The sequence below is a fragment of the Nicotiana tomentosiformis genome, chromosome 6, assembly GCF_000390325.3.
Source record: "Nicotiana tomentosiformis chromosome 6, ASM39032v3, whole genome shotgun sequence".
Lineage (NCBI taxonomy): Eukaryota > Viridiplantae > Streptophyta > Magnoliopsida > Solanales > Solanaceae > Nicotiana > Nicotiana tomentosiformis.
In genome coordinates, this window is record NC_090817.1 from 8,455,384 (window position 1) to 8,478,140 (window position 22,757).

Here is a 22,757-nt window from a genome sequence, read left to right on the forward strand (position 1 = left end):
TCGTGCAAGGCTGCCGCTCCCTCGCCGGTATGCTGCTGCATCTGCAGCCCCAACTGGTAGAACACATGTAAGCCAATAGCCTGTACAACATGTAAAATATTAATTACGGAATGCTAGGTTAACGTTATAAGTAAGTATAACAGATAACATACTAGTGCCTCATGCCTCCCAGCGTATGGAATGTACTGACCAACAATGCGATGAACGAGATTCCCGACAAAAAGACGGGTAATGCTGCAGTACCAACCCATATACTCATGCTCACCATTCGTATGCTCAGGTGGAGGGGGTGGCGGAATCAGGTCATGCCGACGGTCCCAAATCTCAAGTTGCGCCTCTAGTAGCCAGGCCACGTATGTCTGGTCAACCCTGGAATGATCATCCCACTGGTAATGTGTCCTAAACCAAGCGGGTGGAGTAGGTAGAAGCTGCGGTCGACCAAACTGGTGAAGGACTCGCTCGGTGGGATGATGCTCGACAATATCGAAACACATCAATGGGACGGAAGAGCTCCACATAAGTCGACCGCTCGAGCAATAATCAGGCAAACCAGCTATTAGCTCGTCGCTGCATGGCCTCCATATGAAACTATTAAGTAAAAACAGGAATCGTGAGTAAACACAACACATATAAAGCCAGGCCAAGTAAACTTAAGTATACATGTACCTGCGCGCCCTCCAGCAAATCCAACAAATCCCTGCAATAGGAGAGATTATGTCGAGCCTCAACCTCGCGTCCGTAGCCTCGCCTATCAACCCACCTCCTAGCTAAAGTGAGAAATGGTGGAGGTGGTGCATTCGGAGCGATGGGTGGTAGAGGTGGCTGCAACTGCAGGAACCGCTCCCAGGCCCAAACCTAATATACAATGTGAACGTAAAATTTAAGGTATATTTTTACTATGTATGTTATAATCATGAAAATAATTGACTATGTTTTCACCTGTAGTAGCAGCAAAAATCTGGCAACGTCTCGCTGGGTACCCATGTTCGCCCGACACATCTGCCTATACAAGTAACCTAGAACAGCTGTAACCAGGTAAATCATCTAGCCTCTCAAGATGATGAAGAAATCTCAAGCTGACTAGGTTTCCCGAAGTGTTCGGGAATAATACCCCACCAAATATAAGCAACATCAACAATCTCGTGTACCGGTCGATATGAAGATCTGGTGTATCATCTGTTATGTCCGCATCCATCGCCTCCAGATGCAGCCGGACGGGCGTCAACTGCAAACGACTGGCCCCACTCAATGCAGCCTCCTCCGCTGGCTAGAAACCGGTGAGCCGCTGCAACATCTCCAGCTACTGCAATCCCGTATATTCTCTGAGAGCATACAGGTAAGCTACAAGATGTCCATCAATCGGCAGCCCATACAGAACCTCCACATCCTGAAGCGTGATAGTAGCCTCGCCAATGGGTAAATGAAACGTGTGCGTCTCCGATCGCCACCGCTCTATCAAAGCCGTGATCAACGACCAGTCCAACTGCAACCGGCCGATCTCTATGATCCTATAGAAACCTGTATCCTGAAGGCGTCTGACTATACGGGGATAGAGTGGGTGGGCCCTAAGAAAGTCCCACATATCGTCTACCCGTCTAGCGTGGAATGTCTGGGCCAAACACTGCCTCTCCCATATGTACGAAGACCTATGCTCGGCCTGTAACAACAATAGCTCTAGCGATACAGGTCCGGGATGCACAGGCGGAACCTCCATGACGGCTACTGTAAATTGAACAATATTAATTAAAGTATTTTTCTTTTTCATTGCTTAACATCTTTAAATATATTGCAATATCTTTAATATTAAAATTTATTCGATATTTTTACTATATTGTTAATTAGGTTGATACATTCGATATTTTTATATGTTATTTTAATATTTTATATGTTAGTTTACTATTTTATATGTTTGTTTCTTATTTTATATGTTTGTTTCTTATTTTATATGTTAGTTTATTATTTTATATGCTAGTTTATTATTTTATATGTTTGTTTCTTATTTTATATGTTAGTTTATTATTTTATATGCTATTTTATTATTTTATATGGGTAGTTTATTATTTCATACTTAGTTTGACAAATATTGTTGTTTTCTAATGTTATTTTCTTACGTTTGTTGACTAGAATTTGAGAGAGTTTGTGTTTGAACTATCAACCTTTTTCAGATATTTTTGGGTTTAACAGATAATTAAATGATTAATTTCAATAGCTACAACGATACTACGCTAAAGGACACTACATTTTACTACGCTAAAAGGGCACTACATTACAAATACGAGCACTACATTAAAATTACGGGCACAAGATACCACTACAGGGAACTAAAGTCATATATTCATATATGTACAACAACAACATCTAAATAAGATTAATTATTCCTAAAATAATAATTTATCTATTTTACTAATCTTTTAACAAATAACTAATCTAAACCGGATAAAAATAATAAATTAATTTAATCACAAAAAATATATACCAAAGTAAAAATTAACTAATTAACATTTTTTAACAACTAATAACAATTTCACTATTTTACTAATTTTTTTATCACACTAATAATATAATCCGAATAAAAAATAATAAATTAATTAAATCGCAAAACAATCACGAAATAACATAGAACACAGTAAAAACAACTAATAGACATTTTTTATACATGAGTTTTAACAAAATATAAGTCGAAATACCTCGATTTAAATTTTTTGGAAAGTTAAAAATTTGGTGATTTGGAGCCGAAACAAGCAACTCACTACGAGATAACGCCTTAGATACGATGTGAGACCGAGAATCTACACTTTTTGTTGGACTGGTGGGCTCCACCCGAGTGTTTTTCGTTAAAAATGGGGTGGGGGGACCACTGGTTTTGGCTCATTTTTTTTTGGGGAGGGGGGTGGGTGGTTTCTGTTTTTGGGGAAGACGATGGTATTTATGTAGGTATAACGCTCTTATTTATTGCGCTATATTATAGCGCGGTAAATAAGGGCGCTATACCTTCCCGTCCATTTAAGTTCAAATATAACGCGGTATTTCACCGCGCTATAATTTAACGGACAAACGACGGTTAAGATATAGCGCGGTGAAATACCGTGCTATACATATTATGATAGCTAATTTTTTTCCCCATATATTTTGGTTGTTTGAGTTCTAAGACAACCATATTTTGGTTTTGGATCACTGATATACTCGTCTTAGTCAAAGTCAAAGTCAAAGTCGTCATCGTAGAGTCAGCTCCTAAATTGCCTCCAACTTATAGCCCTATTTAACGCACAAGTACAGACCATGGCAAACAGGCAACGTAAAGAATTGACTAAATATAGGCCTCAAAATCCCTAATAGCAATAGGGGAGAGATGGAAGCACATGGGAAAGTTTTTGGACAAAGTTGGACTGCAGTTTAAGGTTGTAACTATTAAATTAAAACTATAATCTTCTATTATTAATAGACTATATTTTAGACACACCCAATTTTTATACGTGGAACAAAATAGGGTAGTGGCTCGACTCCAGTAGCGGAGCTAGGATTTTTCATTAATGAATGTTAAAATATATAAAAATAAACTTATGAACAAACCAAGAGGAATCACTATATGATATATATACATGAAATAGAATATTTCACCTAACTAAATAGTATAATTTTCCGGCGAAGAAGTGCCAAATTGACACCCCTTAAAATACATGTTGCTCTGCCACTGCTTGGCCCTAGAAGACTTGTGTCCTATCTTTCATTGCGTAATCTTGGTTTTGTGAAATAAGTTTAAATTCTAAGAACTAACTTTTAAACCATCAAATTTCATATATCAAATATAATATGACAACCTTTAAAATAGAGTAAGAACTTATTTAATTCCTCCAAAATTTACGCTTTCATAGGAGGAAAAAACAACTGGAAAAGAGGGGCAAGAAATTAAGAGAATAAAAAAGAGTTAGTTGTCCTTTGTTAGATTTCCCGATCTTTTTGCTAGCATTGAAAATATTCAACCATTAAAAAGTCTAAAAATAGAACAAACCCAATGTTTGTTTATATATACTTCCACTCGTTTTCACCTAACCCTTTCCCTTTCCCCTTAATCAAACATGCACCCCACTTTCCAAAAAAAAAAGTTCATTAACATAGTTAGCTCCAAAACACTATCTCCCACTATGTCCAATTCCTTATTGTTATCAAAAATAAGAAAAACCATTTCTCATATTCATCATATTATTGCCTTTGATTTTTGACAACCACCCCCCCCCCCCCCTCCCCCTTCATTATCCCTTTTCTCTTACAATTTCCATGTGACATTATGTTGCTATTGTAATAAGTTCAAGAAATAGGTAGGCAATACAAGGCATAAAATGGTTAGAGAAATATACAAGATTCATAAGTCAAAGTCTTTCAACTTTAGGAAGATGTTTGAGGGAAGACAAGCACATAGTGTTGTGTTAGAAAATGGACATGGTAGAGAAGCCATGGATTTTAGGAGTCAAGGTGGAAAATCATCTTCAGCATTATTAGAAAAACAACATATAGGTAGCGTTTTTAATCGGTCTGTTAATCCTATTTCGCGCTTTGCTAAGGAAGGATCAAGATCAGGAAACATATATAAAGATAAACATTCTTCAGGTTCGTACCATTTTTCATGTCAACTAAACTCATAGCTTTTGGCTCGAATTATATATACATATGCAAAAAAAAAATATTAAAATGTATACATATAATGAAATCACATTTGGTTCTTGATTCTGGATTCGCCTCTACCTGTACCACTGTACGCATGCATGTGCACATTTGAATTATAATATTGTACATGTTGAATGTTGTTTTACCCTTATAATTCACATAAATATTGATTTTATGTCTCTAAATTTGTGCAAATAATAAGATGAGGCATTGTGCAAATTATTTATTTTATTTATTTTATTTATCAATGTTAGATGTAAATAGATGGTGTATTGTTTTTTGGATGTAGACATGGAAATGATGAAAGAAAGGTTTGCAAAGCTGCTATTAGGAGAAGATATGTCAGGTGGAGGAAAGGGTGTTTCATCAGCTCTGGCTTTATCAAATGCTATTACTAATCTTGCTGGTAATTTTCACCAAAATCAGTTATAACATTTGTGTTAGACATTTATATCATTATAAAAAGGCAGCTCGGTGCACCAAGGTCTATTGTATGCAGCCTCACTCTGCATTTCTGCAAGAAGTTGTTTCCACGGCTTGAACCCGTGACCTCCTGGTCATATGATAGTAACTTTACCAGTTACGCCAAGGCTCCATTTCACATTTATATCATTATATGATGATATATTATGAAATTGTGAAAACCATCTTGCTAGGTTCTGTTCTTTACAAGAAATATACAGAATTAACTCATTCTATATTTTCTATGTGTAACATACATAGCTTCTGTTTTTGGAGAACAATGGAAATTGGAACCTATGTCTCAAGAGAGAAAAGCAAGGTGGAGAAAAGAAATAGATTGGCTTTTATCTGTATCAGATTACATTGTTGAATTTGTCCCTTCTCAACAAAAATCTAAGGATGGAACAAACATGGAGGTCCTATATAATTCCTCCCTATCTCTCCTTTCCAATTCAAGATTTAAAGTAGAAATAGTGATTATTAAAAAAAAATAAGAAATGTGTTTTAATTTGACAGGTAATGGTGACACAACAAAGAAGAGATCTGCTTATGAACATCCCAGCCTTGAAAAAACTTGATGCCATGCTCATTGTGAGAACCTGCAATCTTATGCCATAACTTGATAAATTTGTTACTCTTTCCGTTTCATTTTGTACGATGGTGTTTGACGGGTCAAGGAGTTTAATAAAGAAAAAAAAGATCGTTGACACATAACAAAAGTACCCTTTTAACTTGTGGTCTAAAAACAGTGTCGGAGCCAGTATTTTCACTAGAGGGTCAAAACATAAAGAAGTAAACCCACACAGAAGCCAAGGGGTGTCAATATATGTACATATAATTTTTTTACCTAGCTACAAAATGTAATTTTCCGATGAAGGGGTATCGGTCCTTGAATACATGTGGAGCCGCCACCGTCTAAAACATGCCATGACATTTCTATAGCTATAAAAACATGTCATTAAGATAAAGTGAAAAGTTTAAAGTTAAAGAGTTTCCAAATATAAAAACGTGCCATTTTTTTTGGAACAGACGAAAAAAGAAAAAGTGCCCTATAAAATGAAACAAAGGGAGTACATTTGTTGCATTATCTCTAATGCTGGATAGTTTCATGATGCTTAACAGGATTGCTTAGAAAATTTCAAATATGAGAATGAATTCTGGTATGTTTCAAGAGATGCTGATGAATCTGAGAAAGGTGTACAGAGGAATGATAAATGGTGGCTACCTACAGTCAAGGTTCCACCTGAGGGTCTCTCGGATACATGCCGAAAATGGCTACAATATCAAAAGGATTGTGTGAACCAAGTACACAAAGCATCTATGGCTATAAATGCACAAATACTATCAGAAATGGAAATTCCTGAAAACTACATTGAATCTCTCCCCAAGGTGAGGAAAACACAGTCTCTTGAATACAAGGTTAATTTAACGGCTATACTGTTTTAGTGGATAAAGTTCAGTTACTTTAATATGTCAAAAATAATACTTGCGAGTTGCGACTTATATTGTCAGATTGAGTAAAGTTTAATGATCTTACTGTTACACTAACAGTAGGTAAAATTCAGTTACTTCAATGTGACAAAGTAGTACTTGTGAGTTATACTGTCATATTGAGTAAAGTTTAATGATCTTACTGTTAGAGTAGGTAAAATTCAGTTACTTTAATATGTCAAAATAGTACTTGCGACTTATACTTTCATATTGAGTAAAATTTATGATTTTACTGTTATAATGGGTAAAAGTTCAGTTACTTTAATGTGACAAAAATAGTACTTGCGACTTATACTCTCATATGGAGTAAAGATTAGTGATTTTACTGTTATAGTGGTTAAAGTTCAGATACTTTAATGTGACAAAATAGTACTTGCGACTTATATTGTCATATTGAGTAAAATTTGGTTATTTTATTGTTATAGTAGGTACAATTCCGTTATTTTAGTATTACTTGTTCATTTCGTTTCGTTTTCTTACTATCTTGTTGTTGTTACTTGGTGCTACTGCTTTTCTTTACGACTTTCGTGAGCCGATGGTCTATCGGAAACAACATTTCGACCTTCAAGGTGAGTTAAGGTCTACGTAGTTAGACTCCACTTGTTGTTGTTATTGTTATAGTCGGTACAATTCTGTTATTTTAGTGTGAGAAAAGATTGAGTGCACTTCTTAAGGGACTTGGCTAAAAAATACTGATATTTCTGTTATTCCCTTATTTGATTTCTTCAGAATGGTAGAGAAAGTCTTGGTGATTCAATCTACAAGAGCATCACAGTTGAGTTCTTTGATCCTGAACAATTCCTTTCAACTAATATGGATTTGTCCACAGAACACAAAGTTCTTGATCTTAAGAACAGAATTGAGGCATCTGTAGTAATTTGGAAGAGAAAAATGCACCATAAAGATGGAAAATCATCTTGGGGTTCAGCTGTGAGTTTGGAGAAGAGGGAACTTTTTGAAGAGAGAGCAGAGACTATCTTACTCCTTTTAAAACAAAGATTTCCTGGAATCCCTCAATCTTCCCTTGATATCAGCAAAATCCAATATAACAACGTAAGATACTATCCGTTTCAATTTATATGGTAATATTTGAATGGATACGTAGTTGAAGAAAGAAGTACAGAACTTGTCTTAAACATGTCATGACATTTCTACGGCTATAAGAATGTACCATTAAAGATAAAGTAGGAAAATTGAAGTTAAAGAGTTTCTAAATGTAGAAACGCGTCATTCTTTTATGAAACAGACTAAAAAAGAAAGAGTGACATATAAAATGAAACGGACGGAGGAATAAACACGCATTACCTCACAGAATCATGACATGTTTGTTTCTGTTTTTGTTATGTGTACAGGATATAGGACACTCTATTCTGGAGAGCTACTCAAGGGTACTAGAAAGCCTAGCTAACACAGTTATGTCGCGTATTGAAGACGTGCTATACGCGGACTCACTAACGCAAGATCCGTCATTCGCGATAGCAAACCAGAACCTCTCAGCTGATTCCTCACCTCCACTTCCATTGAGCGGTATGTCAACTCCTAGGGAATTAGAGGCAGAGGTGTTAAGTTCTGCAGCACAAACACCGTCCTCGAGGACTTTATTCGATTTCATTGGCTGGAATGTGGAGCTAGGAGAGACAGGAATGAAGAAGAATCATTCTACGGGTAACTTAGAGGCTTATTTCAAAGGTGAAAATGATAACAAATCCATGACAAAACTAGCTAATATTACTCCCAAGAAATTTTCCTACATTGAAAAGATCGAAAGTGGCCTAAGAAGTCCAACAGCTCGGGACTAACAGTGCTAGGCAACGACACTGAGGAACGAAAAGAGAAACGAGAAAAATGTCAATGTGATAGGAGGATAGGAAGTAAACAAAACCTGAAGTAGTTAGGAAGTTTACCTGTGTGTAAATACTCCGACCTTTTTAAGGCGTTGGATGTGGTTAGTGTTTGAAGTATGCGACTGCTCTTCCTTCCATTGTGGATAGGGAAGTTAACAATGTTATGTTGTGCTTTTATTGTATATTTTTTGTAGCATAAACTCCATTCTCCATATTTTTGTAGCAGCTAATACTAAGTCCCCTTTATAATGTACAAAATTTGCAAAATAAGAGTAATACTACATATTTTCGATACCGGTAACTTGAAGCCTGCATTAAGTCTACAAAATCTTGAATGGATTTAACTCTCAGTCTCAGACTCTTCATAAGTTCATGTTACTATTCTTCTACCCCGTCGAATGAGTGACCTGATGTCCTTATTATGCATCGGTCTCCAATTTAATAAGTTTCGTTTTAGCTTTCGAGCCTCCTGCATTTACAAGAAAGAAAGAAAACACATGAGCATACTGTATATAGAACCATCAATATTGAGAGATTGTTGATATATAAGGGTACCTGAAATTCAAAGTTGGAATTTTGTGCTTTTGGTACTACAGTTAGGGCGTCGCGAACTGGAAGCACTGCAAATCCATACGTGAACATTGAACATTTCTTTCTAAAGTTCTGATACTGAAGATTTTCCATTTTGTAAATATATTTTCTTTACCTGGAGGTGAAAAGCTAGACTTTTGCTCTGAATCTTCAAGTAGAGAAGGCTTGTAGTTGTAAGTGGATAAAAATAGTGGCACATCTTCTTCTGCCTCAAATTCATCTTTGTCTACAGTCTTATTGTCAATTGGTATACTGAATCCCCTTCATTTATCATTCAAGTCCATTAGTCCTATTTTTTACCAGTTCACATTGTTCTTGAAATGACGCAGCCCGGTGCACTAAGCTCCCGCTAGGCGCGGAGTCCGGGAAGGGTCGGACCACAAGGGTCTATTATATGCAGCTTTACCCTGCATTTTTGCAAGAGGCTGTTTCCACAGCTCGAACCCGTGACCTCTTGGTCACATGACAGCAACTTTACCAGTTACGCCAAGACTCTCCTTCCGTTCTTGAAATGACGCGATTGGATAAAAATATTACCTTGACATTTGTTTTGTTCTCCTGAGATCTTGAGTTGCTGGTTTAGAAAACAGAAGTATTAGGAAATTATGTTTGGTTTCAGAAAATAATGACCTTATTGAATGGATTGAAGATGTTTTAAGTAGTAAAAGATTACGTGGTGATATATAGCGACGATGATATGTTGATAAACCAGTAGTCCAACAAAACCTTGAGAGAGCAAGCTTGTGAGAGTATTGTTGGCAGGTTGCAAGTCTCTAATTAAATTGAACAATCACAGAAAAACATTACTACTTGTTAATGCGCTTAAGTTATATATATTGACAGTATAACGAATTTACTAAAAATTACGAACTTGAGTCAAGCCATCAATTCGAAGTTCTGTTTCAGAAGTTGTGTCAATCTTGGCAATCCGGCATTCAAGTTTAGCTGATACACATCCTAAATGATCGACGACTGTAACAACAGCTCTGCACAGGTACTCTTTTGTGTTTTCCACTGCACTGCACATGGAAATATAGTTTGTTACTGGCCAAATTTTTATGACATTTGCCACGACATAATATCCATTATAACAAATTTGTGGGTCATGACATTTACCATGACATAATATCCATTATAACAAATTTGTGGATCATGACATTTGCCATGACATAATATCCATTATTAGGACAAGGATTTCTTGCTATAAATAGAGGAGTTTTTCCTCATTTGAAAACACATCAATTCAAGAGCTTTTCACTCTTGTCTTTCTTTTTCCTCATTTATTTCATTATAAAGTATTTTGTAAGAGAGTTAGTGTTGGGAAACACTTGTGTGAACCGTTTCTTTGGAGTGATCTTGTGAGGTTATTCTCTTGGGGTATTTGAGATTAATTAGAATATTTATTCTAATTTTGTACTCTCTTTTGTACTCTTGTTGGTATAGTGAAATTGCTTCTCTCTGCTTGTGGACGTAGGTCACCTTGACCGAACCACGTTAAATTTGTGTCTTCTTTATCTTCTTTAATTGCCGTTATTATCAACTTCCATTGTCTTTGTTATTATCATCATACCGTTATTTGGCTAAATTTTACACTACCCGGGTTCCCGATCCTAACAAATTGGTATCAGAGCCAGATCTAACCGGGTTAGTTTAAATAGCCAAAATGACTCTAACAAAGTCTTATGTTGAAAAATTTGACCGAAGTGCAAACTTCGGAATGTGAAAATTAAAGATGGAAGCTATCCTAATTCAGGATGACTTAGATTTGGCACTGCAAGGAAAGGAGAAGATGCCGGATAAAATGACGGACGAGGAGTTTGCCGTCATAGACAAAAAGGCAAAAGCAAGTATTATTTTAAATCTTTCAAATGAGGTTTTGCGTGAAGTTGCAGCAGAAAGCTCAACCAAAGGCATATGGGAAAAGCTTAAAACCCTATATATGAAAAGAACAGTAGAAAACAGATTTTACTTAAAGCAAAAACTCTACACTTTTCGTATGATTGAAGGTACCTCTATACTTACTCATCTTGATACTTTTGATTCTCTTCTTATGAATTTAAGTAACATAGATGCTGAAATCAAAGATGAGGATCGAGTTATGTTATTGCTTGTTTCCTTACCCCAATCGTTTAAACATATAAGAGATACTATACTTTATGGAAAGGATAATATCTCTTATAAATATATCAAATCTATTTTGAAATCAAAAGAACAAATAAATAGAGATATTACTGGGAAAACTAGTGGGAACCAAGGGGAAGACTTATTCATAAGAGGTAGATCCAATAAGAAAGATTCAAGTAGTGAGAAACTTAAATCAAGGTCAAAATCCAGATACAGAAATGTCATGTGCAAATATTGTCATAAGAAAGGTCACATTATTTCTGAATGCTTTAAATTGAAAAATAAAGAAAAATATATAGAAAACAAAAACGAGCACAAAAATACTGATACTGCCGAAGCAAGTATAGCTGCTGATGAGACTGAGGGAACTATGTTTTTAGCAACTAATAATAGTTTTAAATCTAACAATGAGTGAATTTTAGATTCAGGTTGTTCTTATCATATGTGTCCAGTCGGGATTTATTTACCACATATGAATCTATTGGAGGTGGAGTTGTCTTGATGGGCAACAATGCTGCCTGCAAAGTTATTGAAAAAGGTACAGTCCGAATCAAAATGCATGATGGTGTGGTGAGAACTCTCACCGATGTTAGATATGTTCCTGACTTGAAGAAAAATGTCATCTCTTTGGGCACTCTAGAATCTCTTGGGTGCAAGTACACAGGTGAAGGTGGAGTTCTGAAAATTTCTCATGGTGCTCTTGTGATCATGAAAACACGCAGATTTGGTACATTATATACTTTTTTGGGATCTACTGTTACAGGTGCTGCTGCAGTTTCAATATCAGATAAATCAAATTCTGACATCATCAAATTGTGGCATATGCGATTGGGGCATATGAGTGAAAAAAGTCTTTCTATCCTCAGTAAAAGAGCTCTCTTATGTAGCCAAAGTACCAGAAATATGGAGTTCTGTGAACATTGTGTGTTCAGGAAGAGAAACGAGTCAGCTTCAAATCTCCAGCGATTCATAGAACAAAAGATACTTTGGATTACATTCATTCAGATCTTTGGGGTCCTTCACGTACCCCATCAAAAGGTGGTGCCAGGTATATGTTAACTTTCATTGATGATTATTCAAGAAAAGTTTGGGTTTATTTCCTGAAAAATAAAAGTGATGTTTTCTTAAATTTCAAACAATGGAAAGTTTTGATTGAGAAGCAAACATGAAAACAGGTTAAGTGGCTTAGAATAAATAATGGCTTGGAATTTTGTAATGATGAATTCAACGAATTTTGCAAGAATGAAGGAATTGCTCGACATCGTACTGTGAGAATGACACCTCAGTAAAATGGTTGGTAGAAAGGATGAATAGAACTTTTTTGGAAAGCGCTCGTTGCATGATTTCAAATGTTGGGTTGACAAACGCCTTTTGAGCAGAAGCTATCTCTACAGCTTGTTATATTGTCAACCGAGCTCCTTCTGCACCTTTGAACTTTAAGACTCCGGAGAAAATGTGGTCAGGTACTCCTGCTAATTATTCTGATTTAAAGATATTTGGTTGCCCTGCATACATGCATGTAAATGATGAAAAATTAGAGCCAAGGGCTAAAAAGTGCATTTTCCTTGGGTATGCATCTGGGGTGAAAGGATACCGACTATGGTATCCTGATCCCACGGCACCAAACTTTATAATTAGTAGAGATGTAACCATTGATGAATCCTCTATGTTACATTCTAGAAAAAAGTCTTCTAGTTCTTGTAATACAGATAAAGGAAAGAGTACACAGAACCGGGTGGAGATTGAGATTGGCATTCCTTCTGAGCCAAGCTCATCAACGTTGGAGCAAAATACAGTTGAAACTCCTGAAGTTGAGACAGAAGCTGAAATTCCTGAAGTTGAGACTCCTGAAGTTGAACCAGAAGAAGAGGAGTATTCTATAGCCAAACATAGACCAAGAAGAGAAGGTAAACAACCATTAAGGTTTGGAGATTATGTTGCATTTGCCTTTTCAGTTGCACAGAAAACTGAAGAAATTGGAGAACCATCAAAATATTCAGAAGCAGTTTCTGGTGCTGACTCAGCCAAGTGGCTGATTGCAATGAATGAAGAAATTGAGTCTCTCCACAAGAATGGTACTTGGTCTCTTGTGAAGCCGCCATCAGGAAAAAGAATTGTTGGTTTCAAATGAGTCTTCAAGAAAAAGGATGGCATTCCAGGGGTTGAAGATGCGAGGTATAAGGAACGATTAGTTGCAAAGGGCTATAGTCAGGTACAAGGAGTTGATTTTAATGATATTTTCTCACCTGTTATTAAACATAGCTCTATTCGTGTCTTGCTTGCCTTCGTTGCCATGTATGATTTGGAATTAGAACAACTTGATGTTAAGACAACTTTCTTACATGGCGAACTTGAGGAACAAATATACATGCATCAACACGAAGGATTTGAAATTGAAGAAAAAGAAGATCATGTTTGCTTGTTGAAGAAATCCTTGTACGGATTGAAGCAGTCTCCAAGACAATGGTATAAAAGGTTTGATTCCTTTATGTTGGGTCATGGTTATTCGAGGAGCATGTATGATAGTTGTGTTTACTTCGGGAAGTTAAATGATGGTTCATTTGTGTACCTATTATTATATGTTGATGACATGCTCATTGCTGCTAAGGATTTAACAGAAATTCACAACTTGAAAAGTTAGCTGAAAAGTGAATTTGAGATGAAAGATTTGGGAGCAGCTAAGAAAATCCTTGGCATGGAGATCAAAAGAGATCGAAAAGCCAACAGGCTATTTCTGAACCAGAAGAAGTACTTGGAGAAAGTCTTGGAGAGGTTTGGCATGAAAGATGCTAAACCAGTTAGTACCCCTCTTGCTGCTCATTTTACGTTATCAGCTGCTCAGTCCCCACAGTCAGAGGAAGAAGAGAGGTACATGGCACAGGTTCCTTATTCTAGTGCAGTCGGCAGTATTATGTATGCAATAGTTTGTACACGTCTAGACATTTCACAAGCAGTGAGCGTGGTAAGCCGGTATATGGCTTGCCCTGGTAAAGCACATTGGCATGCTGTGAAATGGATTCTCAGATACTTGCGAGGTACTTCAAATACATGTTTGGAGTTTGGGAGAAATACTGACACTTTGGTTGGTTTTGTAGACTTAGATTATGCAGGTGATCCTGATAAAAGAAGATCAATGACAGGTTATATATTTTGCATTGGTGATTGCGCTATTAGTTGGAAAGCTACATTACAACATGTAGTAGCTTTATCTATTACCGAAGCAGAATATATGACAGTGACCGAGGTGATCAAAGAAGCTTTATGGTTGAAGGGTCTATTTACGGAACTCAGTTTGCACCAAAGTGGTATTACTATTTTCTGTAATAGTCAAAGTGCCATTCACTTGACTAAAGATCAAATGTATCATGAGAGGACGTAGCACATTGATATAAAGTATCATTTCATCCGATAAACCATTGCTGAAAGAAAAGTTTCTGTTCAGAAGATCAACACTAGAGACAATCCTGCTGACATGTTCACAAAACCTCTCCCAGTGTCCAAGTTCAAGCTTTGTCTGAACTTGATTGGCATTTATGAAGAGTGATTTTGCCCATTGGGGTTTTTACAGAGAAGGTGGAGCAAATTTACTATATATAAGTCGAAATTAGGCCAAGGTGGAGATTTGTAATATGGCCAAATTTTCATGACATTTGCCATGACATAATATCTATTATAATAAATTTGTGGTTCATGACATTTGCCATGACATAATATCCATTATAATAAATTTGTGGTTCATGACATTTGCCATGATATAATATTCATTATAATAAATTTGTGGATCATGACATTTGCCATGACATAATATCCATTATTAGGCCAAGGATTTCTTGTTATAAATAGAGGAGTTTTTCCTCATTTGAAAACACACCAATTCAAGAGCTTTTCACTTTTGTCTTTCTTTCTCCTCATTTATTTCATTATAGAATATTTTGTAAGAGAGTGAGTGTTGGAAAACACTTGTGTGAACCCTTTCTTTGGAGTGATCTTGTGAGGTTATTCTTTTGGGGTATTTGGGATTAATTAGAGTATTTACTCTAATTTTGTACTCTCTTTTGTACTCTTGTTGGTATCGTGAAATTGCTTCTCTCCGCTTGTGGACGTAGGTCACCTTGACCGAACCACGTTAAATTTGTGTCTTCTTTATCTTCTCTATCAACTTCCATTGTCTTTGTTATTGTTATTATACCGTTGTTTGGCTAAATTTCGTACTATCCGGGTTCCCGATCCTAACAACTACATTAGCGAAATGCTTCACTTATTCAATGCGCATTTAAGTTTTTTGCACTGATGGTGTAAATAATATTTACACAATCATGTCGTTTATAAGGTAATTACATGCAAATTTCTATAACAAGTATTAATTGATAACTTGGTAAAAATGCTAATCGACATGCTACCATAAGTTAAACTATACTGATATTTTTACATTGCCATTATATATACTTAAATCTATTCAAATTATTTTAGAGGATGTCATTACTTTGTGCACATGTTGTGAAAGGAAAAGGTTCAATTGGAACTATAAAAGAAGTAAATTTGAAATTTTGACCAAATATTGCTGGATTGCAGATAAAGAAATACTCACTTTTTTTTCTCTTCTGCCTTTAGAAAAGATTTCTCACAATAATCTGCAGCATGGTGAAGCTGCGAGCACAAGTCCTTTAGTTCCTGCAACCAAAAATAAATGTAAGCTAGCTCCACAAGTAACTAAAAGAGCAGCCCAGTAATCAAAGCATCCCGTATTTACGTAAGGTCCGAAAAACGCCGCACCATAAGGGGTGTAATATATATAGCCTACCCTAATACAAACATTATCTCCACAGTAATTGTTGGCATGAAATACCATACATGCATAAACTCCTCTAGCACCAAAACTACAACAACTACGCCTCAACTTCAAGCAAATTAGAGTCGACTATATAAATCATCACTTCAATATTGCTCCATTTAAGCATATCTCAATCTAATATTGTATTGTGAGAATTCGTCATAAATTGACTATAATTTTACATATATTGTAAGCTTACTGCAGCCCTCATTTGTTCAAACATGGAATTGACAATATGAGTAAGCTCACACAGAGTTTCAAGAACCCAAAAGTGGGAGAAAAAGTAAAAAAGTAAAAAAAAAAAAAATACCAACATCAACGATGTCTTAATCTCAAACAAGTTGTGAGTCGACTATATGAATCTTCACTATCCATATTGCTGTAATTTAAGCCATCTAATATTATATTGAGAGGATTCATCATAAATTGACGAGTTTTACATTGACTGTTAGGTTACCGCAACTTTCCTCCTTTATCAATACTTTGGGACTACAATGTGAGCAAGCTCACACATAGTTTTCAGCATCCAAAAACTGGCCAACAAACAAACAAAGTATTCACATAATCAGATAGGTTTAAAAGAAAAATTCATATTAACTTACTTGCAGGGAGTTGTTAAACTTAGTTGCATCATCAGTTTCAGATTCTGGATATTTTTTTGGAGATGAATTAAATTCCTCCTCCTTCATTCTTGTGTCACTGCAATAAGTCCCGATAAAGAACAAGAACCGGAGCAAATCACAGTCTTTCCTTATCTCTTTATTTAAAGGCTATCATGTTCTATTTTATACTAAAAATAAAAGGCAGCATGGTGCACAAAGTATTTTGCGATCACACAGCGTCGACGAAGGGCCGCACCCATGTAGGTATGATATAGACAAACTACTCTGATGCAAGCATCAATACTTGATTTTACCGCTTGAACCCATAACCTATGTATCACACAAATTAAATTATACCGTGCTCCAATAATACTAAAAACAAAAAGGGAAATATATGATTTATTTTTGTACTTATGAATTATTTGAGCTTTATATGTACGTGGAGAACAGAGGGGTGGTCGGTTATAATAAAATCCCGTGACAATTATTCAGAGTCACTTTATATGAAATGAGAACAGAAAACCAAAAATAGAGGAAACAACCAAAAAAGCTTTTAACAGAGAGATTCTCTTATTAGAAGTTTGTGTATAGACTGTGGTGACCACATCCAAAAAAAAGACAAGTTTTTTGTCAGTCTCGTGACCTTTTGTTCTTCACTTTACAATCTATCTGAATGTGACCTGCCAAACTGATAATACACACAGTTTTCTGAGGGCCTAAAGCTGAGGAATCACTATTACCTAACGGCCGAAATTATTTATATTCGATAGCTGCAAAAGTATATAAAAATTATATATTTTCGCTATTATTTTGTTTCCAAAAAAGAAATGATTTATTTTTGCAGATTCTCAGATACTACATTTCCTCTTTTTCTTTTGTTGGATTTGCGTTAAACTTGCGATAGCGGGTTATTACGTTGCTATGCTATGTTCACCATGTTCCTAATTAATGTCTCTAATACTAGCATTTTAGTGCGTTGCACGTGTGTTCCACATCAATTAATAAAATTTGTATTCAACTAAAGAAAATAATTCAGATTTAATGGTATACAACTCTTTCGAGAAAATGTTAAATTGTATGATACCAAATTGGTCAAATTACTTTTTTGTATTCATCAAGGAGAGAAGATCTATCCCTAAAAAAGTGTTTTCTATAAATTGTACAATTGTTGTTTTAGAACTTGACTTGGACTCCATAATCAATATTTTACGGTGATTGAAGTTATCATATATTAGATCCCGACTTGGACTTCGTGATTGAGTGTGGTCATGATTCAATAAGCAGAATATCAAATCAAAAGGAAAGCTTGTTTATTATAAATTTGAAGTAATATTGTTAGAGAAATTTGAAAATTAGTTTATTTACCAAAATAATCTATACTTTGTTGTTAAATTTAAGTGAATACTTACATCACTCTCAAACATGGCGCAGATTATTAGTCAATCAATAATTTGATATTATTTTTGTGATTGACATTCTACTTTAAAAATTTATTCCTTTATTACAGTGGTCTCTATGACAATTATTAAGAGTTTTGTATCTAAAAGCAATAATTACATTCATAAGGACATCGTGCATAATAAACTTTAACAAAAATACAGTATTATGTATAAACTTAACACATATCAGCTATTACCACCAAATAATGCAAGAACTAAGGACGCTAGTCCATACAAACTTAACTATCTTTTTTTTTTTTTGGGTAGTTGATGATGTACTAACTCATTTATAGTATAAAAAAGAATCTCTATATATAATATGTAGAATAGTTTTTTATGCAAATCCATTAATAACTACAGTAAACTTAAAAAAAAGGCAAAAAAAAAAAAAAGAACCCCACAATAAATAAGAATAACTAGTTCTTTCTTTAGATTAGAACATCGAATATATTACATAGCATTTGTATTTTCAATATGTATTTGGAAAGAATTGTCAATTAAATTAAAAAAAATACTTTAGATGTTGAATAAGAAGATTGACAAAAGAACCAAGATAGCAACGACTTACCTTAAAATTATAACTTATTTTTACTAAATTACACACACAAAAAAAACTTGAAAATTTATCAAAAAAAGGTATTTGGACAGACAAAAGTTAGTGAGAGAGCATGAGAAAATTTTACAGCTTACTACTTCTTAGGTTTGCACTTCTTGAACATGCCGAATTGAGACAAACTTGACCTACTGCAAAATTTTCGCTAGTTAACATTACAAGCACTAAAATTTTGATTTTAATATCCTCTAAGTCCCCTGATGCTTCCAGCTACCTAGAAGGAAGAAACAAGAGATAGAAAGGATTAGTAAATTCTTAAATTGCATGTATGTACGTTCATGCCTTCATATTGGGAGAAGTGTTTTTTATATAGTTTTAAAACAGAGTAAAAGTACTACATAAAGTGATACACATATTATAAGCTGAAGAAGCTATTGAAACCACGTCACCAGAGGTCGTTAGAGTTAGTTCAAAAAATAGTTAGCATAATGTCAAGTTAGTTAGAGTAGTTAGCTAGATTCAACAAACTGAGCTGTCATTTTCATTGTATAAATAATTATACCGAGTTTATTACAATCAATAAGAAGGTATTACAATTTCCTAATTCTACTTCTTCTTCCAATCTTCTCCTCCTCCATTTCTGGGCCGGAACACTCGAGTATCCTCTGTAGATCTCATGTGCAGTTGTTGAGTTCTCGAATTATATTTCTGAATTCAAGTGTAGTTAACAAATCAGTTAACATTAATATCAGAGCTTTCGAATTCTCGGCACTCATGGCGAAAGGAACTAGGTCTAATGGTGACACTGTTAATGAAAATTCATCTTCAGACATGGATGACATAGAGAGATGATGCAGAAAATCCTAGCAGAGGTAGGGACGCTTGCTGGTGAAGTAGCTCATTTGAAAGGATTAGATCAAACAGTACACGAGATGAGGGAACATATTACAATTTCTGGAGGAAAGAAAAAAGGAAAAACTCCATCGGAGAATGACGAGGGAACATCTGGAGGAAGGCAATCAAGAGAGAGATCACAGGGTGAAAGGAGTCCTGATTACACCCACAATTACAATTCAAATCCTAATCGATGGTCAAGAATGGAGTTCTTGCGCTTTGCAGGAGAGGATCTAAAATCTTGGTTGTTAAAAATTAAACAATTCTTTTCAATGGAAAGAGTACCCATGGATGAGAGGATTGGAGTTGCTGCTTTACAGTTAGAAGGAGAGGCAATCCAATGGCACTTGTCTTTCATGAAATACATGCAATATATTCAACCTGCTATTTGGAATGAATATGTGATGGCCTTAGTTGAAAGATTTGGTACTGATTTTGATGATCCTATGAAGGAAATCAAACAGCTGGGGAGTGTGAAAGAGTATCAAGCTGTCTTTTGAAAGGAATTTGACTAGGGTGACATTATCATAGGAGAATGCTATCAGTTGCTTCATTGGGGGGCTCAAACCTGAGCTTAATATACAAAGCTGCTAGAATGTAGGAGGCATATCTCTCAGCCATCAGACAAACTACTGGCCAATCCACTTATACTAATCCACCAAGGAAGTACATGGAGTCGAAGGGTTATGACAGACCAATCCTTCTTAATCCTAGCACTATTAAGATTCATAGGAGGAGATTGAATCCAAAATAAGAGAGCACAAGGTTTGTGTTTCTTATATGATTAAAAGTACATTGTTGGACATAAATGCAAGAATGCTAAACAGCTGTATCTGCTGGAACTTGAGGAGCAAGAAGAAGTGGAGCAATCAGAATTGGAGGGAACACAAGATGAACTGGCATTGCAGATCCATAACTCAGAACAAATGACAGAACAAATGGAAATTTCCATCCATGCACTCAATGGATCATTGGGGTATAGGACCTTGAAGATGGTTGACTATCACTCCAAGAAACCATTGCATATCTTGGTTGACACAGGAAGTTCTCACAATTTCATTGATCCAACAGTAGTGGAGCAACTAGGATGCCCCATTACACAGATTTCACCTCAAGTAGTGGCTGCAGCTAATGGTGTGATGAAGATGGACAAAGTTTGCAGGATTTCTTGGCTACTACATGGTGCAGAATGTACAACTGAGTTCTGATCCTGCTATTGGGGTCTTGTGGAGTAGTACTGGAGGTGCAATGGCTACTAACATTGGGGGATATTAAGATGAATTTCAAAAAGTTGACTATGGAATTCATCTATAAAGGAAAGAGGCATGTTATGAGAGGAGCTGGTAGACAGATATTGAATCCCGGAGCTGGGAATTTAGCCAAAATCATATGTAATCACTCAGAACTTTGCATGATTTAGTTAGTACCAACCATGTGTAATGAAGTATAATGGTATTCTCTAGAAGCTAAAGAAATGACTGAACTTGATCCTAAGTTGTTGGCTTTACTAGATGAGTTCAAAACAATCTTTGATGAACCTACTCAACTGCTCCCATATAGAGGTCTATTTGACCATAGAATCATTTTACAAAATGGTACCGAACTAATCAATAAGAGACCCTATAGATATCCATCAGTTAAGAAGGATGTGATTGAAACTCTAGTTAAACAAATGCTGGATCAGGGAATCATTCAACCTAGCAGCAACCCCTTTGGATCGTTTCTTGCCTTTGACCGAGTTTTCTTATAACAACAGTTACCAATCTAGCATCGAAATGGCTCCATTTGAGGCTTTATATGGTCGGCGATGTCTTTCGCCCATCGGGTGGTTTGAGCCCGGTGAGGCTAAGTTATACGGTACTGAAGATTTACGCGGATAGGAAAATGCGTGATTTATCATTTATGGTAAGTGAAAAAGTTCTCTTGAAGGTTTTGCTGATGAAGGGAATCATGAGATTTGGGAAAAAAGGCAAGTTGAGCCCAAGGTTTATAGGCCCATTTGAGGTGTTGAGACGAGTTGGAGAGGTTGCTTACGAGCTTACTTTGCCTCCCAGTATATCGGGGGTTCATCCGATTTTCCATGTATCTATGCTCCGGAAGTATCATGCCAACCTATCACATGTGTTAGACTTTAGCACAGTTCAGCTAGATAAGAGCTTGGGTTATGAAGAGGAGACAGTTGCCATTGTTGATAAACAGGTTCGCCAGTTGAGGTCCAAGAAGATTTATGTGGTAAAAGTACAGTGAAGGGGACAACCAGTCGAGGAAGTGACTTGGGAGGCCGAGGAGGACATGCGGAGTACATATCCACACTTATTCAGCACTCCAGGTATAATTCTAAACCCGTTCGAGGATGAACGTTTGTTTAAGAGGTGGAGAATGTAATGACCCAACCGGTCATTTTGACTTTTAGAACCCCGTTCCCCTAAATAGAACTCCCCGTATGTGCTTTTATTAATTTATGACTTGTGGGGTTGGTTGGTTCGGGATTCGAAAGTGTCCCCTAAATAGAACTCCCCGTATGTGCTTTTATTAATTTATGACTTGTGGGGTTGGTTGGTTCGGGATTCGAAAGTGTTTGGGTTGAAATCGGAACACTTAGTTCTTTAATTTAATTTTAAAAGGCCAAGTTTGACTTCGGTCAACATTTTGAAAAAACGATCCCGGAATCAGAATTTGACGGTTCCAATAGGTTCATATGATAATTTTGGACTTGAGAGTATGTTCGAATCGGGTTTTGGACAATCCGGGAGCGTTTCTGCGCTTAATAGTGAAAAATCAACTATAAAAAGGTTTAAGGTTCTTTAAATTTAGTTTGGAGTAGGTTTTGGAGTAGGTTTGGAGTAATTGAGGTCCACTTGGAATTTCAAGCCTGGAAATAGTTCCGTCTGGTGATTTAAGACTTGCACGCAAAATTTGGTGTCATTCCGGGTAGTATAAGTATGATTCGGCGCGTTCGGAGGAATTTAGAAACCTGAAGTTCATATTTTGATCCAATTCGGTTTTGGGGTGCGATTCTTAGTTTCATTGTTGATTTGCATCTTTCGAGAGTTCGAGTAAGTCCGTGTTATGTTTTCAGACTTGTTGGTGCATTTGGACGGGGTCCTGGGGGGTTCAGGTGCATTTTGAACCACCTAGAGCTAAGTTGGAAAACCAAAAATTCCAGTTCTAGTTTCCTTCTTCGCGAACGCGGAAGGACCCTCGCGTTTGCGAAGAAGGAAAATAGGAGCTGGGCATTTGCCCTTCGCGTTCGTGTGGAGGGTG

General features: G+C 36.1%; 3 protein-coding genes across 4 annotated transcripts; 1 reads left to right on the forward strand and 2 right to left on the reverse strand.

Moving 5' to 3' along the window:
* Positions 1-1,300: 1,300 nt before the first annotated feature.
* LOC138893537 (serine/threonine-protein phosphatase 7 long form homolog) lies at positions 1,301-1,765 on the reverse strand. Its single transcript, XM_070178154.1, has one exon. It carries the CDS (start codon positions 1,763-1,765, stop codon positions 1,301-1,303), a length of 465 nt encoding a protein of 154 aa, XP_070034255.1.
* Positions 1,766-4,039: 2,274 nt separating this feature from the next.
* LOC104104265 (rho guanine nucleotide exchange factor 8-like) lies at positions 4,040-8,671 on the forward strand. The gene is made up of 7 exons (XM_070177081.1): positions 4,040-4,605; positions 4,952-5,068; positions 5,386-5,540; positions 5,641-5,715; positions 6,247-6,513; positions 7,345-7,668; positions 7,968-8,671. The coding sequence occupies exons 1-7, from the start codon at positions 4,338-4,340 to the stop codon at positions 8,412-8,414; spliced, it is 1,653 nt and encodes a 550-aa protein (XP_070033182.1). The 5' UTR covers positions 4,040-4,337; the 3' UTR covers positions 8,415-8,671.
* LOC104104266 (probable protein ABIL5) lies at positions 8,612-17,030 on the reverse strand. Of its 2 annotated transcripts, none has more exons than XM_070177083.1 (8): positions 16,608-17,030; positions 15,763-15,845; positions 9,922-10,069; positions 9,724-9,823; positions 9,588-9,624; positions 9,166-9,302; positions 9,015-9,079; positions 8,612-8,928 (listed from the first exon to the last, which is right to left on the reverse strand). In XM_070177083.1, the coding sequence occupies exons 1-8, from the start codon at positions 16,692-16,694 to the stop codon at positions 8,830-8,832; spliced, it is 756 nt and encodes a 251-aa protein (XP_070033184.1). In that variant the 5' UTR covers positions 16,695-17,030; the 3' UTR covers positions 8,612-8,829. The 2 variants fall into 2 exon arrangements, with proteins under 2 accessions (XP_070033184.1, XP_070033183.1); XM_070177082.1 differs by having other exon boundaries at positions 9,166-9,311.
* Positions 17,031-22,757: the final 5,727 nt, after the last annotated feature.